General features: G+C 40.0%; 1 protein-coding gene across 1 annotated transcript in view; it reads right to left on the bottom strand.

Annotated features, from left to right (window-relative positions):
- The window catches only part of LOC110316162 (pyroglutamylated RF-amide peptide receptor-like), a 67689-nt gene that overhangs the window by 1661 nt on the left and 50535 nt on the right, over positions 1–15493 (bottom strand). The window contains exons 2-4 of the mRNA XM_021190259.1: positions 12334–12492; positions 6749–6810; positions 1118–1353 (exon numbers count right to left, since the gene is read on the bottom strand). Of these exons, the coding sequence (XP_021045918.1) occupies positions 1118–1353; positions 6749–6810; positions 12334–12492 (457 nt within the window). The remainder of the gene's footprint in view (positions 1–1117; positions 1354–6748; positions 6811–12333; positions 12493–15493) is intronic.

Genomic DNA, 15493 nt, shown 5'->3' with positions numbered 1-15493 from the left:
TGAGCCTACTGCACTTGACCACATGTTTTCATGGACTGGTGGAGTTCCTGAGGCCATGGGAAGATTATCAGTGTTCTCATCCTTACACGTCTCTGTGATGTGTTCAGCACGGGTCTGGGACTCTACTAAAGCATAGACATACAGTATGTCTTTTGTTTTCCCAGTAAGTCAGTGGTCAGAGGTAAAAAACTGGGAAAGAGAGAAGTTTAATTCACAGTAGGATGATGTATAAATGATGCTCTCTGGGTTTAAATTTAGGAGTGTCTCTAATTTAGGGGCATGCATTTCATTTGTTCAGCATGAGTTTACAGTAGTTCATACCTCTGATAGCTAAACATCATTACTTATAAAGCCTCAAGTATAGAACTAAAACTTTATAATACAGTAAACCATAGATTCAATTTTCTTCTTCTCTCAAAAATTAGATTTACATCTGTACAGATCCACATATTTGCTTAGTATTTTCAGTTTCAAATGTTCAGGCTCATAGTCTGTCATTTGAGCCTGGTAACTTTCTCCCCTGTCCTGAGGCTCTATTGTATATTCAAAGTTTTCTTTATACGGACTGGACACTAGAGGTCACTGCACACTTGAAGAATTAATGAACTGCCATAAACTCACTAATCTAGGTACTGCTTGTTTGTTTTACAGTCATTCAACATAGATTATGTCATGGGAACTACAAATCCAGCAGTGAAGTGTACTTGAAATTGATGCTAATAAAAGAAATGAGATAGCACTGCCTTTGCATTAAAATGCAAAGCATCAGTTATAACCATTTAGAGTAAGTAGCATTCTAGGGTTTCAAAAACTTTTCAGGCTATCTCAGTATTTTAACATTATCCTCAAGTAGGAGGGACTAGGGACAGGTGTAATCACGTGGCCTTGTACATAGGAGTTCTCTCAGGGTCCTCTGAAGCAAGGCTTTCTGGGTATTTCTGATATTGCCAGCAGTGAGGGAGGAGGACAGGGGATCTTGACAACACCTCACAGTGTCAAGTGAGCCCTTGCTGTCAAATTGAATTATAATTGATGCTAAGGGGCTACCCAGGTAGCCCCTTCCAGGACAACTAATAAAACATATTTTAAACACTGGTGAATTTGTCAATAAACAGACCTGGCTATTTTGAACATTTCTTTTCCATGAATAGTTCGGAGCACTGAGCCATCCCCGATTCTTTTCTTGATCCAAAGCTCATAACCGATTTTCCCGTAGAGGACAGACAGCAGCAACAGAGGCAGCAGGAAGAGGGTGACGAGGATGAAGGTGGTGTAGATTTTCTGGTGCACGGGGCTGCTCCACTCTTCCAGGCAGCAGATGTGTTCTTTTTCATATAGGAAGTCATACTTAATCTTTACAGTAAGAACAATTCAGTTACAAACCCCAGGAATCAGCATTCAAAGGGCAGATGCAGCCCAAAATCATTCCACTGGGACACCTTTAAGACCTCCCAGATGTTAGCTGCTGCTGGATTTTCAAATTTGAATAAATTTCTATAGCTATTTTTCTGTAAATTGTAGGTTTTCCCTGGACCACTAACGTTTTCGTACTTGGTGATTTTAAATGGAATGTAAGACTGTGTCTGCTACATTCATGTCTAACCTTTCTCAGTTTTTATTTCCACTGGTCGCAGTTTTATTTTCAGTTTGCGGAGAGGGCATACATGGGAAAATATTGTGCATCATATGCTAGCCAGTTGAATACTAATTCAGCTGCTACATTTGCTTTCTTAATTTCTGATGAGATGACCTTGGCAAGCCTCTGCTTTAGAGTCAGAGGAACCTAGCTGTATTTACTATCATTTCATGTCAGAATCACCAGATTGTCTTTACAATGGAAAGGCAGCTCGTAACTTTTAAATAGTGAAGTGAATGAGATGCTGGATTTAGCCTATTGCCAATATTTCAATTGTATTTGTATAATAAATTGCTTTTCTGAGTCTTTCCAGTGGACTCATCTTCCAAGTTCTAAATTTACTGTTCACAACAATAATAGCACCAAATGCTAATGGTTCCTTTTAGAGGCCAAGTAAGCATTTAAAATATATGCCAAGTCTTATCTCTGGGATAGGAATGAAGAGGAGAAAACACATTGAATCTCAGTCACTGTGGAGTCCCAAATGATAGATCTCTGCCTATCATCCCAGCAAATTTAATCACGAGTCTTCAGCATCGAGTTAAAAGTTAAGATGATTTGGGTTGGTTTTGGTCATAACTACAACAAGGAATGGTAACACAATGACCAATAAGCTTAGTGAAAACATATGTGAAAATGAAATTATTTCTGACTCTCAGTGAGGGTAGAGCCCTCATTGTAAAGGGCCAGTGACCATAGTGACCATGCCCCATCCTAGGGCTAGTGACCATAGTGACCACGCATGAACACACCTTAGAGTTCGTGACGTAGTGGCCACACACAAACACTCCTAAATGGTGAGTTTCCACATGAATTCATACAGTGCCAGACGCAAGCAAAGGCTCCCCAAACGCATCTTAAGATGGATTCATGACGACCAGTTTCATATTCTCTTTGTCATTTTTTTTTTTATGGCCACGGGGATCAAACGCGGGGCCTTGCACACATGCAAGCCAAATGCACTTCCAGAGAGTTGCTGTACCTGACCCTGGTTTTGTTGTTTCTAAGCAAATGTTTCTGTAATCTTCCAGTGTTTACAACTGCGGCTGGGCTTGAGCTCCATCTATATTCCCACTTCCACCAGCACCTACTCCAGCTCAGAAGTCATATCCCTTGTCCAAGCTAAGCCTCGCTGCTGAGGGCAATTTGAATGACTCATGCTCTGATCCAGGTATCCACTGAGCAAGCCTTCTGATTTTCCCTCTCCTGAGGAAACTTCTATTCAAAGCAGTCCAGAGTTAGGGAGTCATGGCATTTTGATGAGGTCTAGAGTGTTGTAAATTCATATTTTTATTCACTGAGGGGAAAGTTAAGGACGATTTTAGATGAATCCTCTCATTAACCTCCCTGAAGACTGTGAGTCAACTCACTGCTTGAGAGAGCCTAGGGAAACCAGAGTAAGAGAGCATCATCAAGAATGGCTGGTTTTGATGCTGCCTGTCATCTGGAACAGGCTCTGTCTCACACACTCAATTCCATTCTCTTTAATAGAGTTTCGGTATGAGCACGGAGTTCTGGGGTGCACATTAATATATCTATTTCAAAACTGAAATCTGGCCTTTTTCCTGACAAGAAGCAAATCAGATCTGACTGGTGTTTAGCAATGAGCATGGCTTTGTCTATTAGCTCAGGCAGACATGTTTTCTACAAATTAAATGATTTATATGTGTAGAATATATGATAAAATTTTATTAAAATGATAAATATGTTTGATTTATGTGGGCAGGAAATGAGGTCCAGGATTGAAAACTAGATTTTTTTTTTAATTTATAAAATATGCTGCTGGTGTAGGGGGGCTAACAACAGAAGGAACCAGCCACGGTGGCTGTTGAAATGAGTAACGGGCTAGAGAATGGAGGCACATTCAGAACCACAAAGATGTTATCAGGAATTCCAGATGGAAAGAGTCAGCCCTGGGCCACACCCATGTCAGCACCACGACATGTTCTCAGTCCTCTCTCCTCCCTGTATTGCATCTCTGAGAGTGGTACCTAAGTGTGGGGAGGAGGCGACAGACCCAGGAACCCATAAGCATTTCAAGCTAGGACAAAGACAAGATTTTACATTATTCCAGTTTTAGTATGTGTGCTGCCTGAGTGGTCATCAAGTTTTAACTTGATCCTTATTATGGTTTTATGTGACCATGGCACTGGTCTGGATGTCTTGTAGCAGAACAGATATTCTTTTTGTCACTGACAGAAGTCACAAAAATTTAATCATCTATATGACTTGAGGAGTCACAGGGCCTGCTGAAAGTTTCATACATATTTCATTATTAAGTTCTCGGGTGACATTTTCAAAGCTGGCAACAGAGTAAAGCCACTTTCTGCTCTCACACAGGCCAGCTCACTCAATATATCAGTAACACAGTAACACACACACACACACACACACACACACACACACACACACACACCCAGAGAGAGAGAGAGAGAACCTTTTACTCATTCTTGTGGTTTGGTATTCAGGGGTGCACTTGCTGAACAAGCACTCTAACACTGGGATAGCTCCCTCACCCTGGGACCCCTTTCTTCAGTGTCTTTCACCTCAGGTCTCATTTGGGATCCCCATTAAGGGATGTGGCATGCTCTGGGAAGTTTCACATTCGTCTATCTCCATTTAACAAGGTACAAAGGAACAAAGGCACACATTGCTTTATAAATTATATTCCAGTTATTTTAAGACAAAACCTTCTGCAAGATTTCAATTTTGTCTAGGTTTGTATATAATATAATGAAGACATATAATGAAGACATTGACATATAATTCAAATTAGCTTACATTGTACCTCTAATTAAAAGCATTATCTTACAGAGGTGTTTTTACCTTCTTAATTAAAAAATGTACAAAATGCTATTTCAGTGTCAGTAAACACATTTTCATCTCCAATGTTTATTTTCCTGCACATTGACTTTGAACTGCAAGATTCTGGCAATGTGTAATGACTTTTCCTCTGGCTTGCTATTTTCCTCACATATCCTTAGAACAACATATTACTGATAAATTCAAATTACTTCAAGTTTCTGCTTCTTCATTCTTCTCTGAATTGTATGTGATTTTACCACTCAATGTTCAGTCTCAAGTCCATTTTGGGTTAATTTTGAATGGTGGACAGGGTAGGAACCTGAAGGTTACATGATGAGACTTTGCTCTTTCTGTTGCAGGGTGTGGTATCCTTGCTGAAATCAACTGATTAAAATCATTGATTTCTAGTGTCTCAATTCAGTTCCACTGGTCCTTGTTTGAACCACTTTTCTCTCTGTGATAAATAAATACCTGACATGAACCATTTTGGGGAGGAACAATTTGGCTTCATGATTTCATGGTGGAGAAGGTAAGGCTGTTGGGGGGAGGGCAGTTCAAGGATATGGGAGCAGGAACTCACAGTGGCTGATTACACTCATCAAAGACAGGAAAGCAGAGAGGTAGTTGTGGAACAGGGTGGCCATGTAATCTATAAGGCAGCCCTACACTTCCTTCATCTTGGCAAGGTGCCACAACCACCCCCATTTTGCACCACCCGCTGGCCATAGAATGTTTAAAGCATGGGTCTACTGGTGCACAGGTCACACTTAAACGTTAATGTGCCTATCATCACACCAATACTGCACAACGGTAACCCAGACTTTTTGCTGTAAGCCTTGAAATAGAAGCTGCACTGTATTTGTGCTTGGCCAAAATGTTTTGGTGTGTTTGTGTGTCACACCGTGCTGTTTATTTGTGCAGTGTTCTGCTGGTTCAGAAGTGGACTCTCCATTCCTCACTGCAGCAGCTCTGGGTACCGGTTCACTTCATCAGTCCTTTGAGATCGCTTTCTTTGTTTCTCTAATGACTGGGTGGATGGTTTTGATAACATCTATTTCCCCTGCAGTATGAAGCCTTACCTGTTGCTCAGGAGGTGCAGTCTTGGGCATATGGACCTTCTCTCTGAGATGATGGGGGGAGGGGTGCTTCATGGCTGGACTGTTTCCTCAATGTGCTGCATAAAACTGCTTTACAGTCTTACACAGCTAAAATCAGACAGGTGGTTGACATTACTCTTATGTCTGCTTAGCGCGTGCGCGCGTGTGTGCGCTCGTGTGCTTATATTTTTTGTTTGCGTGTTTCTAAAGACAGGATCCTACAGTATAGTTAGGATTGTCACTATGCAGCCAAGATGACCTTAAATTCAAAGCAATCCTCCTGTTACAGCATCGTCAGTGCTAAGGTTACAAGTGTGAGCCACCTAGGCTTGGCCTGAGAGAAACACTCTTGTTTGTGGTCCATATAACTGGCTTCTTATAATGAGTCAGGACTGTTATCTGTTACGCTACTCTCTAATGGTTTACTTCTAAATTACAGTTGTTTTACTGGTTTTGAGCGTATCATTCTCTTTAACGTCTCCCACAGGCCACTGCCACCAAAATCACTTTCCCTGACTGAAGGTCACAGCAATCTGGATTTGGGGCCTGAATCTTATGTGGTCAAAAAGAAACTCTGACTTGAATTTTGGATTTAAAAATAAATAAAAACATAAATAAACTATGTTCCAGGCTGTATGATGGATACTCTACTCACTTTGAAGACAAATGACTGTGTTACACTGCAAGCCATGCTAACCAGTAGATAAGCTGAGCTGTCCAGAACCACCATCCTTGCCTGTTCCTTTACTATAAATTCCTATTCATTTGAAGAGACTCTCACAAAATATGTAAGAATAGAAGAAAGATGGAGAAACCCAAGAATTGGACATGTTTCTAATTTATATTTCAGTTGTCAAAGGCTAGGACAATAAAATCAACTAGCAAAGAGACAATCTCTTACAATTTTAAGTGACTTAAAAAGAAAGTCAAAACAATAATTGAACTGTCATATCTAACAAGACTAGGATATTCTAGAAAGAACGCATTAAGCTAAGAAAATGAAGTTATTTGGAATTTATTTTTTTGTAAATTTAACATTAAATATTAGCAATGGAATATTCAGTAGATTTAAATAGCAGAGAAGAAAATTTTAAAACATTTTTTTGATTTCAGTGAAATGGATGAGGTCATATAAATTTGCCATAATATTTCCGGAGGAAGAAAAATAAAAAGGGGAAGGGATGAGAAAATATTTCAAGCCTGAGTCTACCTCAAGTCGCTGCACATGCCACATGGGTGATCCTATGATGATGGCCACCAGCCACACCACACCTGCAAAAAATATGTCAGTTATAAAATGTAGCATAGCATGCCTAAATCTCTAATTATCAAGATGCCTGGTCTCCAGTGTCCCCATCTTCTCTGTCATGGAGTACAGCAATTATCTCTGGTCTTCTTAAAAGTGTGTTCGGGTGAGGGTGTGTGTGTGCAGGTGTATGTATGTGTGTGCTCTCCCATGTGTGTGAGAATCCTAGAGCAGAACATTAGGTCTCCTTGATGTAGCACTTTCCACATTACTGCATGCAGAACTTGTCTTTTTATGTCAGTGTTAGGTACCCAAATTCAGGTCCTCATGCCCTTACCCACTGAGCAATCTCTCCAGCCCCTACGTTCTTTAACTGTTAAAATATCATTTATATGACTGCGTTGTCTAGAAGGTAAGAATCCAAATTCTAATGCACATGCTGACCAGGTCTTTATTCTCTCCTTTCACCACTGCATGTCTTCCCACCTAGACCTCTACTGGGGAAGGATATATGTGGTTCACTTTCCTTCCTGCATCCCAGAATGCCATGCACTGATCCACATCATACGTATACCTTGGATGGGCCACTCTGTCATCACTGTCCATCTGTGGACTTGTTTCCAAGGTAACTCAGAAGTCACCTTCCCTAGGTGACTTGAAGGCTGCTGTCGTTTCCTAGTGAACTACGTCGTTAATGATCCTGGACCTAACCACATCATGACCATGTCTTCTCAATCTCCCTTCAAGTCATGGAGGGCAAGGACAAGCCACTGACATTTTTGTTCCTCCCGATGGGAATCTAAGGAAAATTCTCAGCCCTTACCAAGAGTTGATCCATGTTTGGTGGACCAGTGAATAACTTCTTAAATTTTTAAATGGATTTATGTGTATGGGTATTTTGTCTGCATGTATGAATGTACATTGTCTACATGTCTAATGTCCAGGGAGTCTAAGAAAGAGCATTAGATTTCCTGGGACTGGCATTAAAGTCAGTTATGAGTCACCATGTGAATGCTGGGAATCAAACCCCAGTCCTCAAAAGAATATGCAGTGCTCTTAACCACTGAGCCATCTCTCCAGTGCTGAAATGAAAAACTTTTAGATATTTTATAGACCATCTTCTTCCATTTATTCTTCAAGTCTAACATACATGTAGCATTTTAAAATATTTATTTTTATTATTTTTATCTATGTATAGTGTGTGTGTGTGTGTGTGTGTATGTGTGTGTGTGTGTGTGAATGACACATGTGTGCAGATTCCGCTAGAAGCCATAAGAAAGTATCAAATTCCTTGGTCCTAGAGTTACAGGCAGTTGTTAGCCATCTGACCTAGCACTGGAAACAGAAATCAGGTCCTCTCAAAAGACAGTATATTCTTTTAACTGATGAGCAATCTCTTTAGCATCCAAAATATATATCTTACATTAATCTTAAAGTTAAAATTCAAGAAAATGGGTTTCATTATGACCCTTACATTATTTAGGCCTAGTTGTACATCAGTTCCACTTCCCAACTGCTCTCCCCAATATTCTATTCCCACTCCAGCCAGTTCCTTCCTACATCCAACATTAGCATATCACACCTCAATAGCAAGACCCCTTCTGCTTTCATAAGGGATGTTGACTTGGAGTCCTTCAGGTATATAGAATACAGCTGAATAGTATAGCGGGGCACATGGTATTCTGTTTCCTTGGACAAGCTCCAGACTGATTTCTATAGAGGCTACAATTTCACACTTCACAGCAGTGATATGTTGTTCTTCATCTTTTATCTCATATGTAGAAACTAAAAGCTAGAAAATTGTGTTCGTGAGAGATAGACTCAGAAACACACAGAGAGGAGAGGAGAGGAGGGGAGGAGAGAGTTATTTGTGTTGCTTCTTCTGGGAAATGTTTATTGAGTTCTTTAGCCCATTAAACAGTTTGGATAACTTTTCTAGTGTTTAAATACTGTAGTTCTTTATATGTTCTAGATATTAGTCCCATCTGATGAGTGCTTGGTACAGACTTTTTCCATCCTGTAGGCTGCTATGTGGTAAGTATGCATTTACTATGTTTTCCTTCAGCAAGTTCTAAGTTCCTGCATCTACTCTTATTTATTTAACCCATTTTCATTGATTTTGGATCAGTGTAAAATATACATATATACTCTTGAACATATAGAAAGCACTTTTCCAAACACCATTTCCTCTCACACACGTGGCTGGGAACAAGATGATTCAGCATGTGAGGGTGCTTGCGTTTTAGACCCAGAACCCACACGATGGAAGAAGAAAACTGATTTCTGCAAATGACTCTCTGATCTCCACACATTGCTTCACACACACACACACACACACACACACACACACACACACACACACACTATAATAAAATAAATAAATATAATAAAATTTTAATTAAGTGCTGTAGCAGTGTGAGTTATATCTGGGTCTTCTGTGCTATTGGTCTCCATGCCTGGTTTTCTGCCTGCACTGAGCTGCTTTTCAATCATGTCTCTGTAATGTAATTTGATGTCACGTACTGAGATACCCACAGCATTGCTTGTTTTCCTCTGTATCTTTTGTGAGTGAGAATTTTAACACTGCTTTTCCTAGTTCCCTGAAAAACGTCATTGGAATTTTGATGGAAATTGTACTGAGTGTGTGGATTGCTTTTGATAATACAAGCACTGTCACAATATTAACTCTGTGAGCCTAGGGGCCTTTCTCACGTCCCGTCTCTCCTCCGTCCCTCCTCTGTGAGCCTAGGGGCCTTTCTCACGTCCCGTCTCTCCTCCGTNCGTCCCTCCTCTGTGAGCCTAGGGGCCTTTCTCACGTCCCGTCTCTCCTCCGTCCCTCCTCTGTGAGCCTAGGGGCCTTTCTCACGTCCCGTCTCGCCTCCGTCCCTCCTCTGTGAGCCTAGGGGCCTTTCTCACGTCCAGTCTCGCCTCCGTCCCTCCTCTGTGAGCCTAGGGGCCTTTCTCACGTCCAGTCTCGCCTCCGTCCCTCCTCTGTGAGCCTAGGGGCCTTTCTCATGTCCAGTCTCGCCTCCGTTTCTTCTTTATGCATTCCTAAGCCTTCATTCTAGAGGTCTTTAACTTCTCTGGTTAATGTGTATTCCATGATGAATTTTTGAAGCTAGTGTGTGAATGGGGGCATTTCCTTCTTTTTTTTTCTTACAAAATCTGTTATTTGTGGAAAGAGAAGCTACTGTGTTTTTGTCATCATCTTACTCAGAAAGCTCAAAATAAATTTCTCCTGGGCACTATTATATGGCACCATTTACTTACTTAGAAAATGGGTATTAATAAAACAAACACAAATAAAAAAAAACAGCATTCTTTATAAGTTCCTTGTCCTTTGTGAGTCTGTTGAGAGAAATTACTTTAAGTATGTGCCATTGGCAAAGAAAATAGATTAAGTACTAAAGGCCATTTCACTCTATGACTCTTAACAGAATAAGAGGAGGTTAACTTTGTATTTGTCCTTTCTTTACTGGTTTTGGATCATTTATAAAACAGGATATTACTTATTGTTTCAAGGAACTGATTCTCAGACTCTGATTGGGGCTTACTAGAAAGACACACAAATTGACATTACCCATGGAATATCACCATGTTTCAATGATCCAAGTCAGTTCAAAAGGCTTTTAAGTCGTTCTGTGTGACTCTGCCTCCACATCAATAAACTCTTTTTTCTACTCTGGTTGCATATCATTATCGTATGCCCAATCATTTTTCCAATATATCAAATTCTGAAGGGATTGAGTCTAATTGAATGAAGCCCATTGTCTCTTCTGGGCCCCTGACCTTCCAGATACAGAAACCTTTGGGCGAGAAGAACATTACCGATACACTTAGTTACATGATCAGGATGAGAAAGCCCGGATGCTTCCCTCAGCATAAACCTGTAATCTAGGCAGTTTCAGGCAGAAGGCACATAGTCCATGACTGACAGAGTCTGTGGTGTTAAAGCAACAGATGTCGGGAAGAGTGCACACCAGCCCCATGGAGAGATGAGTTACCTGGATTTCAAGCATTGCTGCTTTCTCTGAATTATTTTAGTTGGAATAGTTTTAACTGCCTGCTACCATCTGCCCTTTTATGACACTGAGATTCACCCTATTTCTCTTCCTTTTTAATAGCCTTCCTTCTCCCAACTTTAAACTCTTTTCACACCTATACTTTGGTGTGGCATATTGGAAAGTTGTTAATTATTAGAAACCCGGAGATGTCTGAGTTATTTTTAAAGAAGATATGACATAAATTTCACAGTAACTAATGAATTTTTTTTCCTACTGATTTGTCTGCTCACTTCCAACGGCTTAAAAATAAAAATTAATTTGCGTTGCAAAGACATCAAGAGTGCTTTCTGGAATTTTACATTCTGCTATTGGGTACATTCCTGTAATTAAAATAACTGCTTATTCCTGCCACGTGAATATTAGTAAAGTTTCTCTCATTCACTGTCGTGTTAGCTGCTCATCATACCTCTGGGTCTTTAGCAATGACAGATGCAAACCGTGATGATGATCGAGTTTTCACCATTCATGAGCAGTAAACTCTCTCATTCTGCTGTGCTAGGTGTTAGGATACTTCCTTAAAGCTATTGTTTGTCACTACACACTCCTTGGGGACAGTTCCAGTAAGCTGAGTATCTAGGATCTTCAGAAATAAAACTATAAAGAGGAAAGTATTTGTCTTTGTCAGGCACCTCTAGGACTCTACTTGCCTTCCAAGAACCCTGTGACCTTCTGTAACAGATACTGAATGTGTGGCATCTCTCAGGAAAGCAGTTTAGTTTTGTTATTTCTTTAAAAAGCACATCTCTTTTTCTCTGGCAAAATCTACTTGCCCTTGTAAGCTTAAATCCTACCTCAGAGTAGCAGCCTCATGGTCTAATGAATGTTACTGTGGCAATGCCCCTGATGTGGTATCATTCGTTAGGTGAAAGAAATGCTTACAAGGTATGTTTTAAACTGAAGGATACTCAAAATGACACATTTTCAGGATTGAGACAGAAAGGGGAGAACCAGTGGGCTATATTCAAAAGGAAAGACTGGACCCCTCCAATCACATCCTAATACACACCGTGAGAAGCTACTCCCCAAAGTTCATAGATACGGTTTGTTCTGTAATGGCATTAGCATAGAGTTGGAACACCTGGTGGTCTTACTGAGTGTTACACCTTGAATTTGAAATGTACATTAAAGGTCCCTATGTTGTCAGCTGATGGACTTCAAAAGTGAGGACTCTACCTTTAAAGGCAGATTAATCCATTGACAAAATTAAGTTGAATTGTCTATTGGGAGGTGGGTCTAGATGGAAGGCATAGGTCACCAGGCATCGTTATTCCCTACATCACTGCTTTCTGTTCTCTTGTCTGGCATGAGGTAATTACCCTGCTCTGGCATTGCTCCCCATCATATGCTCTGCCTCACCACACAAGGGCCCAGAACCAACAGAGCCAAGAGACCATAGACTGAAATAACCAGCAAAGATGAATCTGTTCTTATTTAAGTTCTTAAACTCAGGTGCTTTGTGACAGTGACATGAAATGACAAACATACCTAGCATTGTGAAAGCCCTTTGATTGGTGTACTGCCGCTTCATTTTAAAAGGATGGACAAGTCCCTGGTGCCTTTCCACAGCAATGCAGGTCATAGTAAGGATTTCTGTCACAATGGCAGTGCACTGGACAAATGGGACCATTTTGCAAATGAAGGCACCTATACCAAAGAGAAAAAAAAAGAATCATATATGGAAAAACAATGATATTCAGTCTGCCTCTTTTTAATTGTCACAATAAATTAATTCTGAACCTCTGCAGAAGGCTTTATAATTATAACAATGTTACAGACACAACGTAATTGAAAAAGTGTATTTAGACTTATCTCTTCTTTCTCTGACTGTTTGTAATGTTTTAAGGGTCAGGCAATTATGCATCCCAAAACAATGAGAGAACCAATCTGCACCTAGCAACAGATAATAGGCAGGAACAAGTTCATCCGAGTAGGTAGAGATGATGGAACATATCTACATTTCTCCCACTCAGGAGATAAATACAGAAGGATCCAGAGTTTGAGTTCAGTTGGGTTTACATAATGAAGTCTAAATCAACCTGGGTTACATAGTACAACTTTGCCTCAAAAATCAAAGAAAATAAAAGACAACAACAGCAATGACTGTTGTTTAAGGAAGGGCTAAGTATGGCATGGTCTTAGGCTTTTAGCTTCAGGGTCATCTGTTTCCTCCCCTTTAGCTTCTCTGTGAAATCATAGCAAGGGGATAACTGCTATCAGAGCCCCAAAATGTAGCTTTTATTTTTTACTTTTCTTTTGGATCCCTGCCCAAAGCTTTATATAAGTCTTCTAACACTTTTCTTTGACTCAGTGTATTTTCTCTTCTGTGGCTGGGCAAGATGCTGCACTGTGAAGACATTTCATTTGGTTTGTGTGATCATTTTTAAATATTTAAGTACATTGCTAAACATGTTGGATGTTTATCTGTTCTGCCTGGCCCTTTACCATTTGAATTGTAAGCTGTATTTCTGCCATGTCTGCTATTTTTGGTGTCTGTGATAGCTATTCTTGGTTGTCAACTTGACTACATGTGGAATTAAGGAATGAGAAGATTTTGTTTAATTTGAAATAGGAAGATCCACTTCTAATCTAGAGTTTTTAAGCAGGAAGACATGCCATTAATCCAGATCTAATTTTCAGGAAACATATATAAAGGCATTGGAAGAAGGAAGAATCTTCTCTTTGCCTGCTTGCTCTCACCTTGCTAGCAAGGGCTCACTGTCATTAGACCCCAATTCTTCCGGTGCATACTGAAGAACAGCTGAGACATCCAGTTTCATGGGCTGAGCAATAACTGGACACTTAGACTTTCCATTTATAGCTAGCCATTGTTGGATCAGCTGTATGTCATTCTAATAAATTCCCTTTTGATATACACAGAGAGATTTATTCTATAAGTTCTGTTATTCTAGAGTAGTGGTTCTTAACTTGTGGGCTATGACCCTTTGGGGTTGAATAGCCCTTTCATGGGGTCTCCTAAGATTCTAATAAAACATATATATTTATATTATGATTCACAGAAATAGCAAAATTATAGTTATAAAGTAACAACAGAAATAACTTTATGGGTGGTGGTCACCAAAGCAGGAAGAGCTATATTAAAGCATCACAACATTGGGAAGGTTAAGAACCCTGCTCTAGAGAACACTGACTGAATAGAGCATCTATCCTTCTTGCTTCTTCCTAATTATTTGCTATCAGAGAACCAGCAACTCATGGAGGAGACCTAAAAGGTTCTGTAATTCAATGCTATACCCATTCTGCTTCTCTGAACAACATTGGATTCCTTCACAATGAGGTCAACCCACTTTAACCATAGAGTTTTAAAGATATTTTTATAATTCTTCGAGAATTTCTTACAAATTTCTCTCATCTCCAAGGCAGTCTCCTTTCTTGCACACATCTACCTGAAGCCTTTCAATGGATTTCTCTATCCTTGAAATATTCCTTCTAAAATAACTTCCTCATATAGTTCACGGAAATCTCTCTTCAAGTGCCATTATGATGATTAATTCTGTATGTCAGGTTGACTGGGATAACGAATGTCTTAAACAGCTGATGAAGCACCATTTCTGACTACATCTATTGATGTGTTTCTGAAAGAAATCAACTTTTGATAAATGAACTAAATGAAGATCATCTCTCTTCAGTGTAGATAGCCAACATCTAATCTGCTGAGTACTTGAATAAAAAGTAACAATGAAGAAAACAAATCTACTCTCTAAAACATCTGTCACCCCCAACCATGGCATGCTGATCATTGATGGTGCATACATGTTATAGCTCTGTAGATGTGTAGCTCTGTTGGTTGATTCCCTCTTTTGGAAGCTTACATGCTACCTTTTGGTACCATTAAAGCTAGTCCTCAAGGAGAAGGCTTTGAAGTCAATTATAACTCAAGGGCCTCTGGGCCCTTTTTCTGAAGTGCATGGAGTCCTTACCAACAGGAATTTGACTTGCATCCCTGGCAACCAAGGGCAATAGAAATAACCTGTAATGTTTGGGGCATCTCTCGAACAGCTCTGACCAACAACTCAAAGGAAAGCTCTCATCCCTGGATTGAGGTTTTGTTAGATGTGCTTTTTGTTTGTTTGTTTGTTTTTCGAGACAGGGTTTCTCTGTATAGCCCTGGCTGTCCTGGAACTCACTTGGTAGACCAGGCTGGCCTCGAACTCAAGAAATCCGGCTGCCTCTGCCTCCTGAGTGCTGGGATTAAAGGTGCGCACCACCACGCCCGGCTTGTTAGATGCTCTTTAGCTACCAGAGGGAACCCAAATGGGAAAATCTCATTCAATTTTTTTTCTGTTTTCTTTTTCATTTGATTTAAGTTTTATTGCATTATGATGAGAAAAGATAAATAATTTCAATTTATTTGAATTTGTTAACATTTAAAAACGTATTTTGAGTAAATAGACTTATATCCCATTCTTCTTTTCCTTTTGTACCCCAACTCCTCCCAGAGACCCCCTTCAAAACTTGCAATACCTTTCATTTTTATAATATTCTTTAAAATTTATAAACTATTGTAACAATAAAAATGAGTATTATAAGCCAGGCGTGGTGGCGCACGCCTTTAATCCCAGCACTTGGGAGGCAGAGGCAGGTGAATTTCTGAGTTCGAGGCCAGCCTGGTCTACAGAGTGAGTTC

The sequence above is a fragment of the Mus pahari genome, chromosome 2 (assembly GCF_900095145.1).
Source record: "Mus pahari chromosome 2, PAHARI_EIJ_v1.1, whole genome shotgun sequence".
Lineage (NCBI taxonomy): Eukaryota > Metazoa > Chordata > Mammalia > Rodentia > Muridae > Mus > Mus pahari.
The sequence above is the reverse complement of the archived record's forward strand: the minus strand, read 5'-3'. Positions and strand labels throughout refer to the sequence as shown.